This window comes from Oncorhynchus mykiss, chromosome 26, assembly GCF_013265735.2.
Source record: "Oncorhynchus mykiss isolate Arlee chromosome 26, USDA_OmykA_1.1, whole genome shotgun sequence".
Taxonomy (NCBI): domain Eukaryota; kingdom Metazoa; phylum Chordata; class Actinopteri; order Salmoniformes; family Salmonidae; genus Oncorhynchus; species Oncorhynchus mykiss.
Genome location: NC_048590.1, coordinates 47,212,429 through 47,227,804, shown reverse-complemented (window position 1 = coordinate 47,227,804; position 15,376 = coordinate 47,212,429). Strand labels below are relative to the sequence as shown.

At 44.5% G+C, this 15,376-nt stretch overlaps 1 protein-coding gene across 13 annotated transcripts in view; it reads left to right on the top strand.

Moving 5' to 3' along the window:
• LOC110506951 (unconventional myosin-IXAa) overlaps positions 1–15,376 on the top strand; it is a 196,555-nt gene that overhangs the window by 105,918 nt on the left and 75,261 nt on the right. For all 13 annotated transcript variants that reach the window (XM_036963813.1, XM_036963820.1, XM_036963823.1 and 10 more), the window contains 4 exons: positions 3,212–3,309; positions 3,545–3,671; positions 7,036–7,125; positions 14,094–14,210. In XM_036963813.1, coding sequence (XP_036819708.1) covers positions 3,212–3,309; positions 3,545–3,671; positions 7,036–7,125; positions 14,094–14,210 — 432 coding nt within the window. The remainder of the gene's footprint in view (positions 1–3,211; positions 3,310–3,544; positions 3,672–7,035; positions 7,126–14,093; positions 14,211–15,376) is intronic.

Sequence of the window (15,376 nt, the reverse complement as noted above, 5' to 3'; positions counted from 1 at the left end):
TTCTAGAGGAGTGTGAGCTATGCAATGCATGAAGTGTCAATCTGGAAATATACCTTTAATTTCCCCCTGTAGAGTGAGTGTGTGTGTGTGTGTGTGTGTGTGTGTGTGTGTGTGTGTAAGCAACAGCTGTGTGGTGTGTTTGTATTCCTCTGGAGAGGATGCCATTTCCTTACCAGCTGATCTCTATCCACACATTCTGCCCTCCTGGTGTTGTAAGCAATCTGATTCACACTCTCATTCACCAAGGGTCACCTCAAAGCCAAAGTTATTCAGACGTTTTCACACCTCAAAGTACACTAACTGTATGTTCCATGATGAGTCCAAAAAGACCATCTGTTGTGTACAGTAGATCCCACTATAACTCGAGCCCTGATGACAGGGAAGGATCGGCACCATCTTATGTAATCATTTCAGTTGCTGCCTATCTTTCTCATTTCACTATGACCTTAAAGCAGGGGTGGTCCACTCCAGTCCTCCAGGGGCTGATTGGTGTCACTCTTTTCTCCATCCCTAACAAACACAGCTGGTCAATCAAATCTCATTCTAAACTGAAGATCATGATTAGGTGATTATTGCAGTCAGGTGTGTTAGCTGGGACTGGGGCAAAACTGTGCAGCCAAGAGGCCCGAGGACTGGAACTGCCTACCCCCTGCCTTAAAGGGATATTTGGGGATTTTGGCAATGAGACTCTTTATCTATACTGAACTAAATATAAACACAACATGCAACAATTTCAAAGATTTGACTGAGTTAGTTAATATAAGGAAATCGGTCAATTTAAATAATTAAATTAGGCCCTAATCTACAGATTTCACATGACTGGGAATACAGATATGCATCTTGGTCACAGATACCTTAAAGTTAGTGGTGTGGACCAGAAAACCAGTCAGTATCTGGTGTGACCACCATTTGCCTCATGCAGCGTGACACAACTCCTTCACATAGAGGTGATCAGGCTGTTGGTTGTGGCCTGTGGAATGTTGCCCCAATCCTCTTCAATGGCCGTGCGAAGTTGCTGGATATTGGCGGGACTTGGAACACGCTGTTGTACACATCAATCCAGAGCATCCCAAACGTGCTCAATGGGTGACTTGTCTAGTGAGTATGCAGGCCATGGAAGAACTGGGTCATTTTCAGCTTCCAGGCATTGTGTACAGATCCTTGCGACATGGGACCTTGCATTATCATGCTGAAACATAAGATGATGGTGGCGGATGAATGGCACGACAATGGGCCTCAGTATCTCGTCAAGGTATCTGTCTTTTCAAATTGCAATCGAAAATATGCAATTGTGTTTGTTGTCCGTTTCTCATGCCTGCCCATACCATAACCCCACCGCCACCATGGGGCGCTCTGTTCACAGCGTTGACGTCAGCAAAACACTTACACGTTGTCTGTGGTTGTGAGGCCGATTGGCCATACTTCCAAATTCTCTAAAACAACGTTTGAGGCGGCTTATGGTAGAGAAATTAATGTTAAAGTCTCTGGCAACCGCTCTGGTGGGACTTTCCTGCAGTCAGCATGCAAATTGCATTGCTTGTGGATACCATTTAAAAAAAATTGCTAGCATGCTAGCGGAACTTGTTGCTAGCCTTGCACTATCGCTAGATTGTCATTACTGTCCTTTGCATGTAATCATGGAGTTGGATGCCCTAGTTGATGTAACTCTGGGACTGAAGCCAGGTGAATTAAACCTGTTAAAGAGAACATGCTGCCTGCAGTGCTACACACCACGTGTGTGTGTGTGTGTGTGTGTGTGTGTGTGTGTGTGTGTGTGTGTGTGTGTGTGTGTGTGCACCTCATTAGAAGCCTCATGGGTATCCAGGTACAATGAGGTATACAAAACTCTCCTCTTCCATATTGTTTTCTCTCCACAGCCTTTCCCCTGCAGAACCTGTAAAGGCACTTTCCCCTGCAGAACCTGTAAAGGCACTTTCCCCTGCAGAACCTGTAAAGGCACTTTCCCCTGCAGACCCTGTAAAGGCACTTTCCCCTGCAGATCCTGTAAAGGCACTTTCCCCTGCATACCCTGTAAAGGCACTTTCCCCTGCAGATCCTGTAAAGGCACTTTCCCCTGCAGATCCTGTAAAGGCACTTTCCCCTGCAGATCCTGTAAAGGCACTTTCCCCTGCAGACCCTGTAAAGGCACTTTCCCCTGCATACCCTGTAAAGGCACTTTCCCCTGCAGACCCTGTAAAGGCACTTTCCCCTGCAGAACCTGTAAAGGCACTTTCCCCTGCAGAACCTGTAAAGGCACTTTCCCCTGCAGATCCTGTAAAGGCACTTTCCCCTGCAGACCCTGTAAAGGCACTTTCCCCTGCATACCCTGTAAAGGCACTTTCCCCTGCAGATCCTGTAAAGGCACTTTCCCCTGCAGAACCTGTAAAGGCACTTTCCCCTGCAGAACCTGTAAAGGCACTTTCCCCTGCAGATCCTGTAAAGGCACTTTCCCCTGCAGATCCTGTAAAGGCACTTTCCCCTGCATACCCTGTAAAGGCACTTTCCCCTGCAGATCCTGTAAAGGCACTTTCCCCTGCAGACCCTGTAAAGGCACTTTCCCCTGCAGACCCTGTAAAGGCACTTTCCCCTGCAGAACCTGTAAAGGCACTTTCCCCTACAGATCCTGTAAAGGCACTTTCCCCTGCATACCCTGTAAAGGCACTGTCATAAATTGCTACTCCTCTTATTGCCTTTGCCAGCATGCCACATTTCCCCTGAAAGTTTAGCAGAAAAAGCCAGCTGAATTTTCCACTGCATGAGCAGAACATACATATGCTGTCGTTCACCAGCCCGCTAAAATCTGACCAGAAATGCATCTCTGTCTCCGGTTTGTTAGACCGAACTTCCTTATGACATGCTCTTATAAGTCACTCAGCTTGTCTCTGTGTCATGCCACTGATTTGTCTTAGGAGAAGCCTGTCACTAAAAGTCATCTTCACTTCTTGGGTGGACATTATCTCTTATGTTAGTCGCTGGTACAGTATGTTGTGTTGGTGAAGGCACAGTACTGGCTAGTACAGCACCTACTGTATCCGCTCTGCTGAGCACACTGGGCTGACTTACTGTTTGGCAGTCGCCCTGATTTGTGCTACAGTTGCAGTGTTGTTTGAGCCAAAATGGCTACCATGTGGTAGGCCATTATGTGGTAAAGCCAAAATGGGTGCCATATGGACACTGATAACACCTGGTTTCCTGTCATTGGCCCATGCAGGACTGCTTCACAGTGGAAGGGGAGGACCTGAAGCATGACTTTGAGAGACTGCAGCTGGCCATGGAGATGGTGGGATTCCTGCCTGCCACGCGCAAACAGTGAGTGCACACACACACACACACTAAATCTCACTGCTCGTACGCACACTGACACATACACTGAAATTACAAACACTGGCAAAGGAATCATAGTCACAGGTAAATTACCAGGATACGCTGTCCAAATGCTCAAGCCAGGTTTCTGTGTTGAAACGAGCCAGGTTTCTGTAACGAGCCAGGTTTCTGTAACGAGCCAGGTTTCTGTGGTGACACGAGCCTTGTTTCTGTCCCACAGGATATTTTCTCTGTTGTCGGCCATTCTTCACCTGGGGAACATCCGCTACAAGAAGAAGACCTACCGAGATGACTCCATTGACATCTGCAATCCAGAAGTCCTACCTACTGTCTCAGAACTGTTAGAGGTAAGCCTGTTACTGTCTCAGAACTGTTAGAGGTAAGCGTGTTACTGTTGAAATGATTCCTTATTATGTTTACATTTGACATGTTAGTCATTTAGCAGATGCTCTTATCCAGATCCACTTACAGTTAACTTCTCTGGGATATGTGGGACGGTAGCGTCCCACCTCGGCAACAGCCAGTGAAATTACAGGGCGCCAAATTCAAAACAACAGAAATCTCATAATTAAAATTCCTCAAACATACAAGTATTATACACCATTTTAAAGATAAACTTCTCGTCAATCCAGCCACAGTGTCTGATTTCAAAAAGGCTTTACGGCAAAAGCACACCTTGCGATTATGTTAGGTCAGAGTCTAGCCACTGAAAAACATACAGCCATTTTCCAAAGAAGGAGAGGTGTCACTAAAGACAGAGATAGCGTTAAAATTAATCCCTAACCTTTGATGATCTTCACCGGATGGCACTCCCAGGACTCCATGTTAGACAATAAATGTGTGTTTTGTTCGATAAAGATCATCTTTATGTCCAAAAACCTCATTTGAAATTGGTGCGTTATGTTCAGAAATGCATTGTCTCAAACAAACATCCGGTGAAAGTGCAGAGAGCCACATCAAATTACAGAAATACTCATCACAAACATTGATGAAAGATACAAGTGTTAAACACACAATTAACGATAAACTTCTCCTTAATGCAACCGCTGTGTCAGATTTCAAAAAAGTTTTACGGTAAAAGCACACCATGCAATTATGTTAGGTCAGTGCCTAGCTACAGAAAAACATATACATTTTTCAACCAAGGAGAGGTGTCACAAAACTCAGAAATAGCGTTATAAATATTAACTTACCTTTGATGATCTTCATTGGAATGCACTCCCAGGAATTCCAGTTCCACAATAAATGTTTGTTTTGTTCGATAAAGTCCATCATTTATGTCCTAATACCTCCTTTTTGTTTGCGCGTTTAGTTCACAAATCCAAATTCACAAGGCGCAGGGCAGGCACTTAGTTCAGACGAAAAGTCAAAACAGTTCCATTACAGTTCGTAGAAACATGTCAAACGATGTATATAATCAATCTTTAGGATGTTTTTATCATAAATCTTCAATAATATTCTAACTGGATCATTCCTTTGTCTTTAGAAATGAAAAGGAACGTAGCTCGCTCTCACGGTTGTGCGCGTGACTAAACTAATGGCTTTCTGCCAGACAGGTTCAAACAGCTGTTATTCGCTCCCCCTTCATAGTAGAAGCCTGAAACAAGGTTCTAAAGACTGTTGACATCTAGTGGAAGCCTTAGGAAGTGCAATATGACCCCATAGACACTGTATATTCGATAGGCAATGACTTGGAAAAACTACAAACCTCATATTTCCCACTTCCTGGTTGGATTTTTTCTCAGGTTCTTGCCTGCCATATGAGTTCTGTTATACTCAGACATTATTCAAACAGTTTTAGAAACTTCAGAGTGTTTTCTATCCAAATCTACTAATTATATGCATATTCTAGCTTTTGGCCCTGAGTAGCAGGTAGTTTACTCTGGGCACCTTATTCATCCAAGCTACTCAATACTGCCCCCCAGTCCCAAAGAAGTTAATGCATTTATGTTAAGATGGCTAGGTGAGACGACCACGTATCACAGCCATAGTCCATTTCTTCTCAATAAAGGATCTATCAACCAAGTCGGTGCTAGTAAGAAAATACGCGTGTGAGTTAAAGTTCAAGAAAGGAAAGGCTTTATATAATTGTATTTTTAATTTTCTTGTTTTATAATGGATACAACAGAAGTTGATTGAATGAGACCTACGTAGTGTGGAAATCTAGTCTTCAAATGTGTTCCCATCCACACAAGCACTTTGTTTCTCAGAGTCAGGATGTTTTCAGATGCTTTTGCAGTGACATACTGTGCTGTGCGCAAGGCTTTTCAGTACCAAGCCACTCGGTGGAAAATGCAATTCCTCGGTCAGGAATTTGGTTTGCATGCAGCGTGTAATTACATCATTTCTAATTCTGTCATCCGTCTACAAATATTCTGTAGGCACAACACTATTTTTCTCTCTCTGCCTCAGTTTATGAAGGATCGTTTTTCCAGTGAACATGTGCTGTGAAGGGACAGAAGTCAGGACTTATAAGGGCAGATGTATTCTCAGAATACTGATCCAACCATCGTTGAGGTTTGCAGGAAAGCAACAGGAGCAGCTAGTGGCTAAGGAACATGGCTTGTGCTCATGTGAAAGAACATATGTTCCCCAAATGGGTTGGGTCAGAGTCAGTCAAGCATCTTACAGATAAATGGAAATTCATTTTATAATAATGTTAAAATAATAGATAAATGAGATGTGTAATGATTTATACAGCTTACTTGTGATTTCAAATATGAGATGGTTTGTAATCAGTATTTAAGTACCTTCAGATAAAGTGTTGCTGTGATTCCTCCACTAGGGTTGCACAATTCCTGGAACGTTCAGTAAATTCCCTGGCTTTCCCGATATCCCGTTTTGTAAGATTCCCAGGAATGAGGAGGAAATAAAGCAGGAAATCTGTAATCCTACAACCAGGTTTTCTGTTAAACCAGGGAATGTATTGAACGTTCCAGGAACCCGAGTTGGGACATAGTCTACATCCAAGAGAAGTGCACTGTGCTGGGACCTCTTCTCCCCTCTAGTTCCAGGAACCCGAGTTGGGACATAGTCTACATCCAAGAGAAGTGCACTGTGCTGGGACCTCTTCTCCCCTCTAGTTCCAGGAACCCGAGTTGGGACATAGTCTACATCCAAGAGAAGTGCACTGTGCTGGGACCTCTTCTCCCCTCTAGTTCCAGGAACCCGAGTTGGGACATAGTCTACATCCAAGAGAAGTGCACTGTGCTGGGACCTCTTCTCCCCTCTAGTTCCAGGAACCCGAGTTGGGACATAGTCTACATCCAAGAGAAGTGCACTGTGCTGGGACCTCTTCTCCCCTCTAGTTCCAGGAACCCGAGTTGGGACATAGTCTACATCCAAGAGAAGTGCACTGTGCTGGGACCTCTTCTCCCCTCTAGTTCCAGGAACCCGAGTTGGGACATAGTCTACATCCAAGAGAAGTGCACTGTGCTGGGACCTCTTCTCCCCTCTAGTTCCAGGATGTTAATGGGATAGTGCAGGCCACTGGCCCTCTTCAATAACTAGGAATAAGTCTTTCTCATGAGCGTGAGTGCCCGTCCCACTAAACATAGCAGGGCACATATCCACCCTCATTACCTAAAACATTCGGCTGAATGAAAGCTGTTGTAGGGCTTGGTGTGTGTACAGAAGAAGAATGGGCTTTGTGTTTCTGAAACAGAAATTGCTTTCAACTGTGAAATGAATTGTGGTCTCTTTTCTGTACAGGTCAAGGAGGAGATGCTATTTGAAGCCCTGACGACGAGGAAGACCATGACAGTGGGAGAGAGGCTGATCGTGCCCTACAAACTGGCTGAGGTGAGACCAAGTCAACAGCACAAACATGAAACTCATCCCAAACATTCTCAACCCTTAGTGCAACGAAGAGGCACAGTCAAATACTCCACCTTACCTCAAGATGTACCATTCCTCAACCCAATCCCAAAGTATTCTTGAAAATTTGATCATCAAGACATATTGCATTATTCTGCATTGGTAAATGCTAAGGAATAGTAGGCACCCTGCCTATCTAAATAACGATATAGGGGAAACACTGGGTCCCAGTCCCAGGGCAGGCTGTGAAGGAGCTGGAGTCAGAGCTGGTCTGTTTGTCAGTCTCTGTCGTCTGTCTGTCTGGTTGGGTGTGGATAGTTGAGGGATCAGATTGATGTCTACAGTGGGGTAGGCCATGGCGGATGTCAGGGCCGTTAAAAGGGGTCTGCTCTGCAGGGCCAGCAGAACTCACAGCTACACACACACACACGCGCGCACATGCACTCATACACCACATCTATCATTTTGACCTTGGAAACACTGAGTGGGAAGTGGCTGTGTGTAGAGCTGTTAGTTCCACTGGCCCTACCGAGCAGACCCCCTTTAATGGGAGGGGGCTTGTAACCATGCAAACACCTAGATATGGTTTTAAGTTCACTAAAAAAGTATCCTTGAAATGTGCAAGTCAGCCTTACACCAAGCTACTGAAAAAAGTCCCTTTTGAGAAAGACTGCCACAGCTCTCAATCCAATGGCACAAGTTCCTTTTCCTCAATGCTAGTCCACAAAGGCTGCAGCATCAGAGAGCTGCTTAGTTTGTTTACAGAAACCAGAGAGGGATTCTCTGAAAACAAACACACTACGGCCATGTAATGCAGACAAGACTCAGCTGAAAGACTGACCAACAAGCTCACAAAGTGGAAATCAAAGGCTTATTCTTTTAAGTGTAATTCTAAAGTATAATTATTATTTTTAGTATAATTGCATATTATTTTTAGTTATTTACACCTACAGTATGTCCACATGTTGGATGGGTATTTTATCTAAATCTTTTCCACAAAGTCGATCCTTTTCTACCTCCCCAACTAGCATGTGGCTATGCCATATCACAGCATACAACAAACTTCCTCACTACACAAAACTTTAATAATCCACAAGACCGCTACTTTATCAACCATATAATGCAAAACACAGCTACGCCCTCGTTCCAGCTGTTTAGGATCCATTTTATATGAACAAACAGTGCTGATTGTTCTGGCAGCTCTTTGGGTGGTCCTTTCTGTAAACATTGTTGTAACGGTTGCAACAGTGAACTTTTACTCATTCGCCCTGTAGTCTCAACTGGTATTTTACTCCTTGAAAACTCAAGTACCATGGATTTGTTTTCTCTCTAATTGTGACTCACCACCTGGATTCAGTCTTATGGAGGAACATTTGAAATTGTGTTTTTTACAGAGCTACAAAGTGGTATATCATAAACTGTATTTGAGGAACAATGGGAAAGTAATTCTGCTTTGAAAGTTGATTAACTTTTGTCGCAGAACGTTGTTCACACCCTCTTAAGCTTTTGCCCCACCCATCTCATTTTTGCTCTCTGGGCGCATACTTGACGCTCTGGCCGATAATTTGTTTACCTATGGACAACATGAAAACAGCCTAACCAGCTCTACTGGCAACAATTTCATTACGCTTTTTTGCAGACTGACACCGGCCATATTCAACGGGTGTTGTACACACGTCACGTAACGTTAGCTAACGAGTCAGCCAGCTAACGTTAGCTAGTTAAACCACAATGAACAGTGCCAACAATGCCACAGTGCGGGGGGCTAACCAACCAGATTCAATGTTAGCTAGCGAACATTAGGCTCTAACTAGAAAAGCAAACGGCTCTGGGATATGGATAATAACGTAAGCTAGGGAGCCAGCCAGACAGCTAACAGTAGCTGGGGAGCCAGCCAGACAGCTAACAGTAGCTGGGGAGCCAGCCAGACAGCTAACAGTAGCTGGGGAGCCAGCCAGACAGCTAACAGTAGCTGGGGAGCCAGCCAGACAGCTAACAGTAGCTGGGGAGCCAGCCAGACAGCTAACAGTAGCTGGGGAGCCAGCCAGACAGCTGACAGTAGCTGGGGAGCCAGCCAGACAGCTAACAGTAGCTGGGGAGCCAGCCAGACAGCTAACAGTAGCTGGGGAGCTAGCCAGACAGCTAACAGTAGCTGGGGAGCCAGCCAGACAGCTAACAGTAGTTGGGGAGCCAGCCAGACAGCTAACAGTAGCTTGAAATGAAACCACTTTCTGTCAAAATTAGAAATGTGTAATATCTGAAAATGTAGCTAGCTATTTTACCTGTATACATCATCATGCATGATGGACGTGTCTCCCTGTCAGGAATGCCATGCCACGGTTGCCCTTAGTTTGAAGATGTAATCCGGAGGTGTTTTCTCCATCTCTTTATCTGTCATACTCTAATTACATTGATTTCAAAACTTGATCCTCCCGGAGGTGGAGAGCAACACAGCAGCCCCGTTCAACAGGATTACCAACACAGACTGACGAGCTCAAATAGACAGAAGCCTTCTATATGGCAGACCAATCCGAACTCATCTCTCGGCATTTCCAGCCCACTTATTATCTCAGCCAATCATTTGTGGTTTAACTTCTGTGGTTTAACCAACAAGGCTCATAATTTAACAATTGCATTTACAGATGGCATACAAGTTTGTTATTAAGGCACATGAAAGCTCACATTTTTGACAAGACATTTCTGCTAAAAAATGCATTTTGAAAAAGCGGCTCTCCTGTGAAGTCATGACTTGCGACATATGCCTCGTTTCCTGGATCAGGTCTTATCCATTTTGTTATTGAGATATTTAAAAGATTGATGCTCACCGGAATGTTCTGAATCCAACTTCCTTTAAATAATGAAAAGGCCTCTCACTTTTGAAGACTTTTGTATGATCTTTGGGAGTTGCTAGGCAGATCTTTTTGTAGTCGCTAAAAATAAAGTAGTAAATTATGTAAAAGACAGTCATTTCAACTTTTGCTGGACCGTTGTATAATGGCATGTTTTGAGCAAAAGTAGACATCTGAAGCTCTGCAGGCACTTATACTGGAAATGTACTATACTAACTTCCCACACAATTCAGTCACATTTTTGTGTGTGGTAAATCTATCTCACCTGGTTGATTAATGGACATTCAGGCATGGCAAGGGAAGATGACAAACAGCCCTTCACTAAACAGAAACTTGGTTATGTTATTAACTTATTTTGCATGTTTCGTGTCTATAGTCGATATACTGTAGTTAATTGTGAAATTGCCCGTTTTCCACACCGTACTTAGATCAGTAATAATTTTGTGTGAAAACGTCCTCTAGTACTTTGCTATTACACCATATCTCTCACTATTTCCATTTCCTTCTAAAATGCATTGCCTCATTCATTGACACCTCTATGCTATCAGCTGCCTATCCTCAGAGGGGTAATGTTTTCATTGGTGTCTGTTCTACAGTAGATTGGATTGGTAGTGCTTCTGTCACTCTGATGGTCATTTGCCAGACTAATGTCATTAATCATGACCAGGAGAGGTGCTGCTGGGACGTAATACAGGGTGCCAGCCCAGGACTCGCCTCCTGTGGCCACCTGCTGAAGCCCCATTGCCACGCCACGAGTCACAATGCTGTGCTTGAAAGATATTAACCAGACATGGAGCGCTGATCTAAGATCAGGTCCCCCCTGTCCATGTAATCGTATTCATTCTGATCAAAATGACAACACTGATCCTAGACCAGCACTCCGACTCTAAGACACTTTATGAATATGGCCCTGCCCACGGATCTCCTGGGTCATGTTCGTTAGGCACGTGAAACGGGGAGGGCACTACCTTAGTGTATCTAATAAGAACTTTATCGTTTTCATTTCGGAGTTGGAAATAAGATGGGGACAGAGGACTGACGTGACGGGGACAGAGGACTGACTGACCGGACGTGACGGGGACAGAAGTCTGATGTGACGGGGACAGAGGACCGATGGGGACCGAGGACTGGGAACATGACTCAAGTCTTTGTCATATGTCTAATATTCATCCATGTTACTATACTCAGCAAAGAAAGAAACGTCATCTCACTGTCAACTGTGTTTATTTTCAGCAAACGTAACGTGTAAATATTTGTATGAACATAACAAGATTCCACAACTGAGACATAAACTGAACAAGTTCCACAGACATGTGACTAACAGAAATTGAATAATGTGTCCCTGAACAAAGGAGGTGTCAAAATCAAAAGTAACAGTCAGTATCTGGTGTGGCCACCAGCTGCATTAAGTACTGCAGTGCAGCTCCTCCTCATGGACTGCACCAGATTTTCCAGTTCTTGCTGTGAGATGTTACCCCACTCTTCCACCAAGGCACATGCAAGATCCAGGACATTTCTGGGGGGAATGGCCCTAGCCTTCACCATACCATCCAACAGGTCCCAGACGTGCTCAATGGGATTGAGATCCGGGCTCTTCGCTGGCCATGGCAGAACACTGACATTCCTGTCTTGTAGGAAATCATGCACAGAACGATCAGTATGGCTGGTGGCATTGTCATGCTGGAGGGTCATGTCAGGATGAGCCTGCAGGAAGGGTACCACATGAGGGAGGAGGATCTCTTCCCTGTTCCGCACAGTGTTGAGATTGCCTGCAAGGACGTGACGGACCCTCCACCTCCAAAATCGATTCCGCTCCAGAGTACAGGCCTCGGTGTAACGCTCATTCCTTCGACGATAAACGCGAATCCGACCATCACCCCTGGTGAGACAAAACCGCGGCCCGTCAGTGAATAGCACTTTTTGCCAGTCCTGTCTGGTCCAGCGACGGTGGGATTTTGCCCATTGACGACGTTGTTGCCGGTGAGGACCTGCCTTACAACAGGCCTACAAGTCCTCAGTCCAGCCTCTCTCAGCCTATTGCGGACAGTCAGAGCACTGATGAAAGGATTGAGCATTCCTTGTGTAACTCGGGCAGTTGTTGTTGCCATCCTGTACCTGTCCCACAGGTGTGATGTTCGGATGTACCGATCCTGTGCAGGTGTTACACGTGGTCTGCCACTGTGAGGACCATCAGATGTCCATCCTGTCTCCTTGTAGCGCTGTCTTAGGCGTCTCACAGTACGGACATGGCAATTTATTGTCCTAGCCACATCTGCAGTCTTCGCGGCAGCATGCCTAAGGCACGTTCACGCAGATGAGGAGGTACCCTGGGCATCTTTCTTTTTTCATTTTTTTCAAAGTCAGTAGAAAGGCCTCTTAGTGTCCTAAGTTTTCATAACTGTGACCTTAATTGCCTACCGTCTGTAAGGTGTTAGTGTCTTAACAACTGTTCCACAGGTGCATGTTCATTAACTGTTTATGGTTCATTGAACAAGCATGGGAAACAGTTTTATTTTTTATTTATTTACCCCCTTTTTCTCCCCAATTTCGTGGTATCCAATTGTTAGTCGTTAATGTCTTGTCTCATCGCTACAACACCCGTACGGGCTCGGGAGAGATGAATGTCGAGAGCTATGCGTCCTCCGAAACACAACCCAACCAAGCCGCACTGCTTCTTAACACAACGCGCATCCAACCCGGAAGCCAGCCGCACCAATGTGTCGGAGGAAACACCGTACGCCTAGCGACCTGGTCAGCATGCACTGCACCCTGCCCGTCACAGGAGTTGATGAGACAAGGATATCCCTACCGGCCAAACCCTCCCTAACCCGGACGACGCTAGGCCGGCTGCAACAGAGCTTGGGCTCGAACCCATAGTCTCTAGTGGCACAGCCTTAGACCACTGCGCTGCCCAGGAAGCAGTTTTTAAACTCTTTACAATGAAGATCTGTGAAGTTATTCAGATTTTTACGAATTATCTTTGACAGAGTCCTGAAAAAGGGACGTTTACTTCCATCAGATACTTCCATCAGACAATGTAATCAACTTCACTTGTGTGGATTTCCTGCTTTAATTATACAATGTTCCTAACATCTGGGCCCCATCGGGTTTGGCTTAAAACAAATAACTAATAAACATCTAGAAATCAAGATGCATTTGTTGCTTGTTTTTCTACATTGCAATCAAACAAGGCTAAATAAAACGCCACATGCAACAATTTTCAAGGAAATCAGCCACCTCCGACATCGTTTTTAGAGAATTTGGCAGTACCACGTGTAACCACGCCAGCCCAGGACCGCCACATCCGGCTTCTTCACCTGCGGGATCATGTGAGACCAGCCACCCAGACAGCTGATGAAACCAAGGAGTATTTCTGTCTGTAATAAAGCCCTCTTGTGAGGAAAAACCTATTCTGATTGTCTGTGCCTAGCTCCCCAGTGGGTGTGCCTTGGTCCCAAGTGGCCTAATGAATTTATTTCACTTGATCAGATTTTTTTACAATGAACTGTATGTAACTCATACAAAAAAAAAAAAAAAAAAAAAATCATAGTAATTGTTGCATGTGGCGTTTTTATATTTTTGTTCAGTATATATTGGAAGAGATTTAGCCTTGTTTGATTGCAAGGTAGAAAAACAAGCAACAAATGCATCTTGATTTCTAGATGTTTATTAGTTATTTGTTTGAAGCCAAACCCGATGGGGCCCAGATGTTAGGAACATTGTATAATTAAAGCAGGAAATCCACACAAGTGAAGTTGATTCCATTGTCTGATGGAAGTGTTTAGGGTATTCCATGCGTACCTAACTGATCACCCATGGCACCAGGGCCCGTGTTCACAAAGCGTCTCAGAGTGGGAGTGCTGATCTAGGATCAGTTTTGTCTTTTTGATCATAATGAATAAGAGGAGGTTCTGATCCCGGATGAGAACTGCTACTTTGAGATGCTTTGTGAATACGGGCCCAGGTCTTTCACATTCAATCTTTTGAGGTCAGTAGTAACACGGATGAATAGTGAGGTGGAGTAGCTCACTAGTAACACGGATGAATAGTGAGGTGGAGTAGCTCACTAGTAACATGGATGTGTGGTTTTGTATGTTCCTGCAGGCGGGCACGGTGCGAGACTCCATGGCCAAGTCCCTGTACAGCGCACTGTTTGACTGGATTGTGTTCCGGATCAACCACGCACTGCTCAACAACCGGGACTTGGAGGAGAGCGCCAAGGTAAGACCAACGTGACTGCTATCATGCTTTGTTACAACATACTTATGTCTGCTTATAATATATCCATGTCATGCGTTGATGACATGCTCACCTCTCCACTTCATTAAGATTAAGATCACTTGATTGGTCAATTTCAAGGTCCAACTAAAAGGTTACTTCCTTCCACTTTTAACCCAACCTCTCCGAAAGACACGCATACATACAGTGGTGGGAAAAAGTACCCAATCGTCCTACTTGAGTAAGAGTCTAAAAGTATTTGATTTTAAATATACTTAAGTATCAAAAGTGCAAGTATAAACCATTTCAAAGTCCTTATATTAAGCAAATCAGACGGCATCATTTTCTTGTTTTTTTTTAATTTACAGATAGCCAGGGGCACACTGACACTGACATCATTCACAAAAGAAGCATTTGTGTTAAGTGAGTCTGCCAGATCAGAGGCAGTAGGGATGACCAGGGATGTTCTCTTAATAAGTGTGTCAATTGCACCATTTTCCCGTCCTGCTAAGCATTCAAAATGTAATGAGTACTTTTGGTTGTCAGGGAACATTTTATAGTAAAAAGTAAAAAGTACATTATTTTCTTTAGGAATGTAGTGAGGTAAAAGTTGTCAAAAATGTGAATAGTAAAGTACAGATACCCCCTTTAACTACTGTATTTTTACTTGAGTACTTTACTGCATCCATATACAAGTTTTGGGGAGGTGTGGGGGGCTGCCACACTGGGCGCCCAGGGAGCTGTTGTTGGGGCAGTTAAGTGCCTTGCTCAAGGGCACAACATTTACCCTCCTTTTGCCAGCTCACCTCCTGCCAGATTGGTTTCCATCGGACTCAGGATTCGAACTGGCAACCCTCCGGTTGCAGGCTCACCTCTCTAAGGCTACCTCTCTAAGGCTACCTGACGCTCACCTCTCTAAGGCTACCTGACGCTCACCTCTCCGCCCAGAATAACTGGCTTTATGCTTCTGTTACAGGTGTTCAAATAGAGCGTGAACACCTTGGCAGAGACGAGTTGTTTTATTGATCTAATAAATCACAGTATGAACCACCTTCTGGAATCAGTGACATCAGTGGTTGTGTTTGAACAGCTTCAACCTGGTTTTACATTATGCGCCTAAGGGTCTTTGGTAACCTTCTCAAACCTTCTCAGTTAGACTTTCATGTTGA